This window comes from Episyrphus balteatus, chromosome 4 (genome assembly GCF_945859705.1).
Source record: "Episyrphus balteatus chromosome 4, idEpiBalt1.1, whole genome shotgun sequence".
NCBI classification, from domain to species: Eukaryota; Metazoa; Arthropoda; class Insecta; order Diptera; family Syrphidae; genus Episyrphus; species Episyrphus balteatus.
Window position 1 is genome coordinate 29764319 of NC_079137.1, and position 12913 is coordinate 29777231.

Here is a 12913-nt window from a genome sequence, read left to right on the forward strand (position 1 = left end):
TGGTGCCAAATGTTTGCATGGATTTCAAAAATCCCGATGTCGTTTTTTTGCACAAAATCTATATAGATAAACAAAAAAACACACCTAATATTAAAAACACTTTGTTTTATTTTTGAAACACTTTTTTTTATTATTTTGTTCATAAAATATTAATTTGTTTTGAGCATTAAGCCTTAACTACATTGGCTCAAAAAGTGAAAAAGTACAAAAGTGAAAATTTTCAAACGCATTTTAGTATAGTTTTTTGGGCTGGAAAATTAAAACAAATGATGCAGAGAGCTTATTTTTTGGTCTAAAAAGCAATTTGTATACTCTTTTTCACAAAACAATTGCGCTAGCCAGAAAAAAAATATTTTCACTTTTGTACTTTTCCAAAAAGTGGTGTATGTAGTTAAGCCTTTACATCACTAAAACAAAATAAATAAAAAAAAAACAAGAAAAAAATCCACGCCACCATGTTTGTAGTTTGTTTTCTTTATGTTGTGCGACAAGAACAAATAAAGAAAAACAGAGAAAGCACTACCTTTTGACAGATTTCAGATTTTTGTTTGATGAAATTTTTTGGGCAGAAATTCGCAAGAAGGGGAAATTTTTTTCTCTCTCGCGGCCATCTTTTTTGTGAAAAAATGCTCAATTTCAGAGTACCCAAACAGGAATTGGGTTAAAAAAGTTGAAAAAAGTTGAAATATTTCTGTTTTAGGCAGTACCCAAACAGACCTATTGTGTAAATCTCAATCTCAACTACTCATAGTTTGATATTCGCTGAAGTAGTTCTACAACCAGCTGTTCCCATATTCCAAACAAACAAAATTTCCCCATTTAAACGTCATCGATCTAATAAGAAAATGAAGAAAAAGTCCAAAAAACATCAATGACAGTTCAATTTTTTCTCTTCTTCGCACCAAAATGTAAAGAGACTAGAAAAAAAAAAAATTAAAAAATTATCTGTTGGTTTGCTTTCCATTTATATTCTTCATTGTCATTTGGATTTCACCGAAAAACAATGTTTTTGCCAATTTTACCAGAATACAAATTAATTAAAACTAAATTAACTTTTTAAATTAAATTCACAAATAATCACAACTCAAATTTCAATAAAATCCAAAAGTTTCCAATCACCGCAAAAAACAACCATTGAAAATCTAATAAGAAAAGCAAGAAAAAATGTATAGTTTTGATGGTGACTATCGTCGCAGGCCTGTGCAGAACCTAGGTGGTGCTTCACAGACTTGCGATCGTGAAACAATTATTAAAAAAGCCCAAATTGAAAGACAAAAACGTAATGAATTGCGAAAACAAAACAATGGAGCTATTGTTTTGCAATCGTACACGAGGAGCTTCATTATGAGGCAGAGGCAGAAAAAACTAGAAAGAGAAAACTTTGATGAGTTCTTCAAGTCGCACAAGGAAAAACTGACTGAGGACGAAAATCTAGCGTATTTGTTGAGGCGTATTTTGTTCTTCTATTCAAACAAAGTTTCCAGAGATTGTGAACGTTTGGTAAGTGAAGAAGAGGTTTATGTTTCTATTGGTTATGGCTTTTGGCTTTTTCAAAGAATCCCTTAAAGACAGTTTTCTTATCGTTTGCCTATTAAACTTTCGTTGTAATTTGTCTTTAGAGCAAAAAGGTTCTAATTTGTGTTTTACTCTTCAGCATGAACTTGGTTCAAACTTGTTCCTCATTCATGATTGGACTATCTTCAGCATTTTAGTATGTAAAGCTAAACAAGGTAGTTCAAGAATTATCAAGACATTTTTCGCATATGCGACACTGCCCTTGAATCACCTTGCATAATTTATGACTGTTCATGAGCTGCAAATATATGCTTTGACTCAGTTCCTACACCCAATGAGTTTGGTCTATAACTTCTTAGTTGAGGTCCTTACACCTCACCTCATTTTTCCTAGTTACTTCCTTTGTCTTTGTATACCAAAAATACTAAGTTAAAAGGAAGATTTCAATCTCATCAATTTGTTGTCAATTATATACAATACTAGCTGACCTGGCGGACTTCCTTCCGTCATTTCTACTATTTATTTCCAATTTTTTACTCTTTAGTGCTTGAACATTTGCCAATACCAATACAATAATCTGGTTAATACACCAAAAATATGGGTCTTCACATATTTGTAAATGTGATCATTTTCAACGTTGAATCATAAAAATTTAAAAAAAATTGTTGGAACTAGGGCTCTTGATACTACCCGGGTAATACCCGTTTCAATAAATACCCGGGTACCCGGGTACCCGAATATGCGGGTATTACCCGAATGTGCGGGTACCCGGGTATTTTAAGTGGCGGGTACCCGAGAAACCGGGTAACGTGTTCTTAATAGCATAAAATGAGGGAAAATATTAGAGAAGTCTAGTTTAATTTATTTATTATAAGTAATTAGTCGTTCATAAGAAAAATTCGGTTTGAAAAGTATGAGCCTTTAAAAAATTACCCATAAGAAACACGGTTTAAACAATAATAATTGTTACGTTTTTATAAAATTAATTTTCTATTTCTCAAAAGAACCATATCTGCGTTGGTAAGGTTTTAACAAAAAAAGTTTATTTTGAAGAAAGTTGTTTCTTTCCGTCATAAGAATACATATTACACTTTGATGTTTCTTATAAGCGTCGTGCATTCATGGGCGTAGCTAGAGATTTCATCTAGGGTGGGCCAGATGTTATCATCGCCCTGAAGCCATAACCATGAGTGTGCAATTTTTTTTTACTAGGTCTATATAAGTTAAGTATTGGTTTCGTGTCGAAAAAAAAATTTGAGGTGTTAATCAAAACCAACATTACGATGGTGGAGAATTAAGAAAAAGTGGATCTAGGAATTCTGTCCGTGCGTCTGTACGTCCATCTGTTCACATTTCCACAGCCATGAACCAGTGGACTGATTTTCTTCAAATTTGGTACAGATGATTTTTATAGAATTCTGAAAGTTGTTTTTTTTTTGTTCTTTTTCTACCTTAATTAGAAAGTGTACCCCATAAAAATTCTTCAAGTTATACCAAATAACTGGAAAACGGCTCTAACGATTTTGATTAAACTTTGCAGGCGTAAAACTGCATTTTTAGTTTTACTCAAAAAAGTCTAATAAACAAATAAAAAAAATTATTTAACAAAACTTTGCCCTGAATGTCTGCTCTTTGCCAACATCAACAAAATTTCTTTGAAATTTATATAAAGGAAGTCCTTAAAATCTGTAAACTAACAAAAGTGTTAGTTTACAGCAACTACGAGACACAGTCGTGCATTTTATTTAGTTTGCTCCTTTAATTGGCAAATAATTCGCCAGTCTCTGGTGTTTTTAATAACATAAAATTTGCCAAAATTTTATTTTTAATAATGTATTCGATCGGTAAATGTGTTGTTTAAAATAATAGTGGTGTAACTCATTTTTTTTTTTTTTTTTTTTTTTGAAAAATGTGTGTTTTTTGCTCAATGGTATCGTATTTTGTTAATATCTTTCAGCGATTGGCTTTAAAAACTGACCTTACCAAGTTTTCAATTTTATTTGCTTTATTTTTTTGTTTAAGGTGCTTTTGAAACTTAAGCCAGAAGTGTAGGTACATATAAAAATAAAAATTTGTAAATTAAAGTTGTTGTATGCGGGTGACTATGTGACTCTAAGGCCTAATGTTAAATATTTAGCAGAGGATACATTTTTGACATTTGAATGTCTGGTGAATAAAAAATTATCTTTGGCTTAATTTAGCTTTGTGTCAAAAATTTTACATGCTGTTAACTATTTCACGCAATTCACGCACGGCCTAATTTGAAAAAGCTAATTATTGAATCCGACCTTTTAGACTGCTCATACATATAAACGGGATATTTATACATATCACTAACTAAGAAAAATATACATAAACACAAGGCTGGTTCAAAAAAATCGAATTTTTTTTTTTTGATTTTATACTCCGATAGATTGCCAGACATCTCTAGAATATACTCACCAAATATGAAATCCGCGGAAGAACACCCTTCCACACAAAATTTTTTTGTTACTTGTTTGATCCGTGGTTCTTATCCCAAGAGCAAACTTTTTGGCAAGTTTTATGAGTGTAATAATTTTTTTTTTATTTGTTGATTTTATGTACTATTGTTTATATAAATACTTTACTATACTACTGTTTGTTTATGTTTTTTTAACCTGACTATAGGCGAATCGATCGAATCCAACTATACATTTATTGATTTTACAGTGTGGTAAACAGCAAAGACTGAGAAATGTTCCTAAATCTGTTTCAATCACATTATTCATGCCTAGATACGAAAATATTGCGGCTACCCGAATATGACCGGGTACCCGTATTATAACGGGTACCCGAATTTATGGCCCCCGGGTAATACCCGGAAATGCAGGTACCCGGGTACCCGGGTAGTTACCCGGGTATGCGGGTATCAAGAGCCCTAGTTGGAACACTAACCATTGAGGTGTATGAAAAATAGATTTCCATCGATTCTCAGACCTACCCGATATGCACTTAAAATTTATTAAAAATCATTCCAAAAAATAATAATAATTAAGACCACCCTAATCATTTAAGAGTATTCAAAATAGTTTTGGCTGAATTTTAGACCAACCTGATATGTACACAAAATTTCATAAGAACCGTTCCAAAAAAAATTGTTGGGCCACCGTAACAATTTAAGATATGCGTATGACCTTTTAAACCTTCTCTGGACTTCCACAAATAATTAAAGACCAATATTAGGAAAATCTGCCCAGCCGTTCTCGAGTTTAAGCAATTTATTGATCCCTAAAACGGGTCCTAACAAACCGTTAAATTTGAAATTATGATCTAAAGTAAAATCACAATTTTTTTATAATTGTGTTCACATCGACCGCATTTATAACATTTGTACAATTTGTACATATATTTGTGAAGCCGCTAACCATTGAAATGACAGATTTAAGTAAACAAATGCATTTATAATAACCTTTTCTTTTATAATTTATCTGCCCTTTTTTGATTTATTTATTTTTTTTTCAATGATTTTTGTTCTAATTTATTGATGTCAAGTATTTTATTAGAAAATCTGATATTTTTCAAAGCCGAATTATTAAAATGAAAAAAAAATTGCTGGACCACCCTAACCTTTGAGGTGTTTGAAAAAAAGATTTCGATCGATTCTCAGACCTGCCCAATATGCACTTAAAATTTATTAAAAATCATTCCCAAAAAATAATAACAATTTTTTTGGACCACCCTAATCATTTAGGAGTATTCAAAATAGATTTACCATCTTATTGTTTTACTTTATCCCATTTCAGATTGAACTCTCCCAGTATTTGCTTCGAAATCCATCAAAAATGCTTGAAAACTCCGTAACAGGCTTCATCTGGTTGCATCGACTTCGTAAGCTGATGATCATTTGCATTGAACAGCTGACTGTACCGAATTCATCCCAAGCCATTCCAATGCGTATGGTTGAGACTTTTACATCAGAGAGTACAGTAGAACGATATATCGAAGATCACGAACGAGTTCGATTATATTTGGAACTCATCTTTCGCTATTTAGTCGAGAGAAATTATTTTAAAAGAATTCGTAAGATCTTAGAAGAGAAATGTCCACCGCTAGATGGTGAGACTTTGCATGCTCCTAATCAAGTAACTGAGGCTCTATTTCAAATGATTATGAGACCATTGGTATTGGTTAATCGAGGCTTCCGCTATGGCAAGGTCATTTGTCAGTCGTTCAATGAATATATTCTTAGTAAGAGCTTTTCGGATCCCATTCGAAATTATATTCTTCCGTGTTTGGCCGAACAACCAGAGTTTCCATTCAAAGATATTCTGCGTTCATTGGAGGCACTTATTCCTGTTGCTACACTTTTGGAAGGTGGTGTGGATAAAATGCAAGTTGATGGAGATGATCGTGATCGGGATGATGGTAATCCGATTTTCAGCAGTTTTTTGCTAAATTCTATTTTAATATTGGACAGAAGACAGTTGGGTAAGTTTTGTCAACATTTCTTGTTGTTAAAAATGACATTTATTTATTTAAACAAAAACAACATTAAAATATTGTAACAATATTCTTATCGCAATGATTTTTATCAATTCGTGGAAATATGCTTAATTTAGGTTGATTAAGACAAATTTCAGCGGAATTTTAGCTTGATTACAATGAACCTTGTATGTTTAACAACAAAGAGATGTCAGTGCAATGTATATCATATTAAATAATCTACTAATGGAAATAGGTTGCATGTTGATAGTGTTTAAAGAAATTAAAATTTTAAGAAGCAAACTCTTAAGTTCACAACTTGAAAGTGGACTTCAACTCGTGAGTTAAAACAAAAGTTGAGAATCTGTTTTTTTCTTAACTCTCGAGTTTAAAAAAAAGTTGGCTAACTTTTAGTTTTTAAAACATAGTTTTTAACTCATAGTTTTTAAAATATCCCTGGGATATTTGTGACAACAAACAAAAATATTGACAGCTTATAATAATATTTTGAATGTTTTACGTCATCGGTTAGAATTTTATTAAAGTTTGTGTATTATTTTGCATTGCTGGTGTTCAAAATGACGAATTTTTCAAAAATCTAAAATCCAAATCAAATCAATTTCGCCATTCGAATTCATGGTTAATTTATAAATTTATAAAAAAATATAAAGTCCGTAATGATAATTGAAGTAAATGTAATTGGATGGAGGTGAAAACATTCTAGCGTCCGCCTAGTCCACAGTAATCTTAAGCAGACATTTTTATCAACAAATCATTAAAAGAAAACCTGAAAAATTCCTTATTGCAAGATCCATACTACCAGAAAATATTGTATATTTTCGTGAATAGAATGTTTTTATATAAAGTTTTTTTTTTTTTATTGAAATACATAAGAAAATAAATAAGAAAATAAATAAGAAAATAAATAATGCAATTCTCTCAATTTTTAAAATTGTTTTGGTTTTTGATTTGTTTACAAAAATATTTGTTTGCTCTTTAAATTAGCGGGGCAACATTATGTATCGATTCCTCTTAAAAAAATAGGCTTATTCTTCGAAACGAAAGTGTTAGTATGGAAGCGATTCTGTGCTAAGCTGATTTTTTTTATTATCAGATTAGTGATTGATCCATTTCTAACTTAAGAGGTTCCCGATTATAAATTGTAGTTCTTTAAATGTTTATTATATTGAAGGGAATATTAGGATTAGTATTTGTAATAAATTGTTTGTGTCTGTGCCAAAGCAGCTTTCTATCCTAAATGATCGCCAGCTTGTTGCCTAATGCCGCCTAAATAAAGTGCTCTGGCATCCGCTACTTCTTGGTTTTTAAAGCAAAGATTTTGACTTCCTTTTCGTTTTTAACCTGGGAGCTGGGATTCGCACACCAACCTGACTTGCTTTTTTGTTCATTCGCTCTATATCACCGAGTCCAATAGCCCATGTTACGAAATCCTGCGACGATACAAATCATAAAAAATCGATAATGAATTTTCATTACTCCTTCCAATAAAATATTGAAGTGACGTTTACTTCAAAATGCGTTTCGCCCATTTTCGACAGTGTGCTTAGTTAGATGCTTTAAACACAAATCATTGTCATTTGTTTTCCCTTTTTGTATTAGCTTCTATATATATTCTGGACTATTTTATATATTAAGTCAAATATCATGCTACTGTGCGATTATGAAATAAGATTTTTTTTTCATGAAATTGTGTAAAAATAGGTAGCAAACCCTGTTAAGAAATACATATTTTTCTCGATGTGATTTCAAAATATTTGATAATGAAGACGTGGTTTGAAACCGAAACATAATATGTTTGACTTAAAATAATCCGAGAGCGTTTCGTCCTATTATTCTATTAATAGCCGTGTATTTTTGGTAACTCAGTACTTAGCTCAGTACACAGCGCGGGAAACAACAACAAATAAATGCTAAAGATAATTAAAAATAAATAAAAGCAATCGTTTTTTGTTCTTTACAGCATAAAATATAAGCTCAGTAAAGTACGGAGTACCAATTAAAAACACGGCTAATTAAAAAAAAAACGATAGTAATTTTTGGAATACGATACCTTGTCATACCTTGTCAACTGGACCTACACGAGTATTTGAACTAATATAAAATTTGATTTTCGAAAAATCGTCGTCTTGTGCGACTTTTTTTTAATTTTCGCAAATTCAACGCAATGATATATCGCAATAATAATGTTTCATACAATCGTCAACGAGACTCGAGCAACGCTCTCTAAACGCAAAATTGTGAATCAGGCAAAGTTGTTGAAATGTTGAAAAGACTTCAAGTAAGTCAAAAATCGTTAAAATTAGTAAAGTCAATTTCAGTTCAAATCTGTCACGAAAAACCATATTTGTTCGCATTCATTTTGATGTGGAAATAAATTTTGATTTTTAAAAATGTTGTTCTTGAAAATTAACTTTTTAAACACTATTATATAAAAAGGATTTATTTCAAAATTGAACAGTTGTATAAGCTTTTAGCTTAAAGTATGTTAGTGTTGCCGTTGTTTTTTTATTTGAGTTCCGACTATGAATTCCGCTCTACGGGCCATGCCAATAATCAAATTTAAAGCTCACTTTTGTAACGAGAAGAGCTAGAATAAAGAAGAAGTTTGCTTTTTCTCTGTCCATACGACCAACGATGTAGAGTTGGGCTTACATTTAATTCGAGGTGTGCTTCCGTCATGTAAAAACTCTTAGATTCGTATGAAATCCGATAAGTTTCCGCTCCGATGGATGCATCACTAAGGCCGATTGTCATTAAAAAAATTAAATTAAAAAAGTATACTTATTCAATTTAAAAGTATACTAACAAATAATCAAAAAAACGGTTTACTTTTTATGGAAAAAGAATATAGTAAAAACATTTTTAAATCTTGCAGACACTCTTAAGGAAAATAACATCTTAAGCGGCTATATCAAAGTGATCTCAGAAGTCTCACCGAAAATTCTGGCTCTCCCAAAATCTTCAATCAAATCAACACATTTGTCAAGCGGTCATAATGCATATGATGAAGACGATGAGGACGAAGAAGACGATGACGATGAAGATGAGTTAGAAACTCAAAGTTCTTCTCGCATGAGTATAGATCCAGGAAAAGACACTGCCCAAACAGGCCTAACTGTTATTGAGAAAAACTGTCTTCTAGAAGTAATTGAACTGTTAAATGATTCCAAAAGAGTTCACATCATTGTTGATAACATTGAACATTTCATGAGTGATGCAGATGTCTTGTATGCTTTATGCAAAACCTGCCACAATATGATGATTTACAATAAAAATGCAATATTCGATTATAAGTGAGTGAAACAATTTTATTTATTTTTGTTTTGATTTTCTAATAAATCCTATTGAAATTGTTTTAGATTGCTGTATACATTGGCTTTTATGCCAACATTTATCCGTGCTGTTTGGTTCACATTGGCCTCACAATCTAGCCAGTTGGGATTCTCATCACCTCTAAGTCTCATATCAAAGGGTGTTGTCCGTGAGTTTAAAATAAATCAAATTTTCCACAAGAATAAAAATATTAATTTACTTTTCATTTAGCTAAACAAAATGGAGTTGAAAGAACAATTCCGCTGCTAGCTACTTTCTGTTCTCTTTTTGGTCGTCTTGTTCCGACTCTGCATGATACAGAATTCTGTGAAGATAGCATGTTTGAAAAACCCCAAACATTAAGCAAACTGATGCCATTCAAGATCGATGAAATTGTTCAATTGAGTAAGACTTTGAAAGAAATTTCTTTGGGTCTTGTGGAATTAGCATTTCCAGAGACTAGATCCAATCTCAATGAACACTATCGTTGGATTCTTGGTCGCAGTGAATTAGAAGATACAAAAATGAAACAACAGAAACAAATTTGGGCGAATCTGTTAAAAGTAACGGTTTCGGTGCTCAATCAGATACATACACGAGATCTTCGTTTGGGCTTTTGTCCTGATACTCATTGGACTGTGAGTAAATTGAATTTACCCCTGGATCGACCCAGTGACTTGCCACTGACACGAGGTAGTCGCACTAGGGGAATTCGACCCTTTCAACCAATACGAGATTTTACCCGCGAAGATTTTGAAAACGGTCCACCAATGTCGACCAAACAAATACGTTCTATTACTATTCTGAGAGAAATACCATTTGTGGTGCCATTTAGCAAGAGAGTTGGCATACTACAGGGTTTGGTGGCAGCTGATAAGATGAGAGTACAGGGTAATTTACAAGCATTCCTTCAAGGGCCATCTATATTGTTGACCGTTCGTAGATCGCATCTGTACGAGGATGCTTTCGATAAATTAAGACCAGAAAATGGTAAGAATACGTTAATAAAAGTGTCTTATTTTAAACTGATATCATTATGTTTTAATTAGAACCGGATTTGCGGCTAAAGTTTCGAGTGCAATTTGTAAGTTCATTAGGTTTGGATGAAGCGGGAATTGATGGTGGAGGAGTTTTTCGAGAATTCTTATCGGAACTAATTAAAACATCATTCGATCCAAACAGAGGATTTTTCATGTAAGTATCATATTTGGAAACAATTATTTAAATCTCATTTTATTTGTGGCTATTAGTTTTGTAAAGGAATCATAACTTTCATCACTTGTTTATTTTTGAAAACAAAGTATTGCAATTCATTGCTTCATCAAACAATTTTTTCTATCAAGCTGTTATTTTAAAAACAATACTTTACTTCAAAAGTAAAAAACTGGAAAAAAGCCTCTATAGAACTTACACTTCCGGTACAATTACCGAGGTTACTCCTACATAATATGTAAAATGGTTAGCTATTCTAAGAAATGCAAAGTACCACAACTAAACCCACTCATCGAGTGTATTACTCAACCTTTTTTGGATAAGACAATTGATTGGTTTAAAACAAAGAGCCAAGCTTAAATGAATGGGGTATTCTTGAATGATGAATCGATACATTTGTGTAATACACACACAGAGTTGGAGGAAAGAAGTACTTAGATACAGTAAATCAAAAAAATTTATTTGGACCACTCTAGTTTGATAGTTATTAGTGTAATATCGAGTCTTTTCCGCCAAATTATCGTGGACGAGATACAGAGAAATCTTTATTTTGTTCTTAGACTTATTGGCAACTATATTGGTGTGAATGTTTTTTGAACAATTTTGATATGGTTAAGACAAAATGCTATACATTTTTCGTTCTTAGTGTTGGTAAAATACAATTACATATATGTTGTTCATAATTCATAGCATAAATTGGCGCTATAATTAAGCGGAAATGGCTCGATATCTTCCCACGAAGATTTTGTGTGACTCGTCTGAACATAAAAATAAACTAAAATCCTCACTTTGTATAATATCTATCGCTTCCTTATGAGTCCAGCAAATACAGGGTGTTAAGCCGATAAAGCTCATATCTGCCAAAAAATCTTATCGGCGTCATTCCGCTCCAGTGGGTAATAGTGTTCTTATAAGTTCAAAACGATTTTCCTTAGATGTTAGTTCTTACTTACTTTGGGTGGCGTAACAGTTCATGTGCAAACCTTGCCTTAAACCAACATTTAACATTAACCACCTAATATTAGTAGCTTGCTACAAGCAGTTTGACAGGCCAAGTTAATAAATGTTAAATATTGAATTGTCTATTAACTTACTCTCAAAAAACCATACTACATATTCAATTCACCCGTTATTTTAAAAACACATGCGTAAATATTTAACAATATATTTTTTTATTAGGGTCACCACTGACAATAAACTCTATCCAAATCCAAATGTTGGAGATCTCTTCCCCGATTTCGAGCGCCATTATTATTTCATTGGACGTATCTTAGGAAAGGCAATATATGAAAATCTGCTTGTCGAACTGCCTCTAGCTGAATTCTTTCTAACCAAACTGGCTGGCAAGTACTCGGACGTTGATGTACATCAACTTGCCTCACTTGATCCTGAGTTGTATAAAAATCTCCTGTGTCTGAAAGACTACGAAGGTGATGTATCGGAGTTAAATTTGGATTTTACAGTTGTCACCAGCTCACTAGGTCAAACACAAGTTCAAGATTTGAAACCGAACGGTCAGAGTATACCAGTTACATCATCTAATCGCATCGAATATATTCAACTCATAGCTGATTATAAGCTAAATAAACAAATTCGTCAACATTGTGTTGCGTTTAGAAAGGGTCTATCAAATGTTCTGCCAGTGGAATGGTTGTACATGTTTAGCAATAAAGAATTACAAATTCTTATATCCGGGGCTGAAATCCCGATTGACTTGGAAGACCTTAAAAAGCATTGTAAATACGGTGGAGAATATAGTCCCGAACATCAGAGTATAGTTTGTTTTTGGGCGGTTCTGGAGGGCTTCTCAGATCTACAAAAACGTCAGCTGCTTAAATTTGTTACGAGTTGCTCGAGACCGCCACTATTGGGATTTAAGGTACTAAATTGAACATTTTTGTATTACTTTTTTTGAAAATGATTATATATTTATACTTTATGTGATTTATAGGATCTTGATCCGCCGTTTTTTATCCAAAACGCTGGTGATATGGAACGGCTTCCAACTGCCAGCACATGTACCAATCTCCTCAAGTTGCCACCATTCAAGACTGAGGAACAAATGCGAGAGAAACTCTTATATGCGATCCAATCGAATGCTGGATTTGAGCTTAGTTAATTTAATTTAATAAAAAATAAAAATAAATATAATAAAATACTTAGCTTGTAAGAATGTCGTGTGATGATTTCAATAGATTCAGATTACCAACACCCACCATCCAAGGACATTAACCATAGAATTCATCCCAACGTCTTTAAGATACTTTAATTACTAACACAGACATTAAAAAATCGATTTAAGTTCCTTAGTAAAAAAAATAAAAAAAAAAAATAACAAAAATATATAAATTTAATTTAAAAAGTGTTTAATCTTCTTTATTTAATATTTTTCTTTCTCCTATATTATGTA

General features: G+C 32.3%; 1 protein-coding gene across 1 annotated transcript; it reads left to right on the top strand.

The window, feature by feature from the left end:
* Positions 1 to 940: 940 nt before the first annotated feature.
* On the top strand, positions 941 to 12844 carry LOC129920113 (ubiquitin-protein ligase E3C). Its single transcript, XM_056001314.1, has 8 exons — positions 941 to 1500; positions 5280 to 5964; positions 8855 to 9272; positions 9339 to 9460; positions 9523 to 10281; positions 10341 to 10485; positions 11683 to 12382; positions 12455 to 12844. Exons 1-8 carry the CDS (start codon positions 1165 to 1167, stop codon positions 12620 to 12622), a joined length of 3333 nt encoding a protein of 1110 aa, XP_055857289.1. The 5' UTR covers positions 941 to 1164; the 3' UTR covers positions 12623 to 12844.
* The last annotated feature ends 69 nt before the right edge of the window (positions 12845 to 12913 follow it).

Excerpts from the sequence above, each read along its gene's own strand:
- LOC129920113 (XM_056001314.1), top strand. The coding sequence starts at position 1,165 with ATGTATAGTTTTGATGGTGACTATCGTCGCAGGCCTGTGCAGAACCTA. Across the intron at positions 10,282-10,340 it reads TAAATTAAGACCAGAAAATG|AACCGGATTTGCGGCTAAAG; the intron begins GTAAGAATACGT and ends TGTTTTAATTAG. Across the intron at positions 12,383-12,454 it reads CGCCACTATTGGGATTTAAG|GATCTTGATCCGCCGTTTTT; the intron begins GTACTAAATTGA and ends TGTGATTTATAG.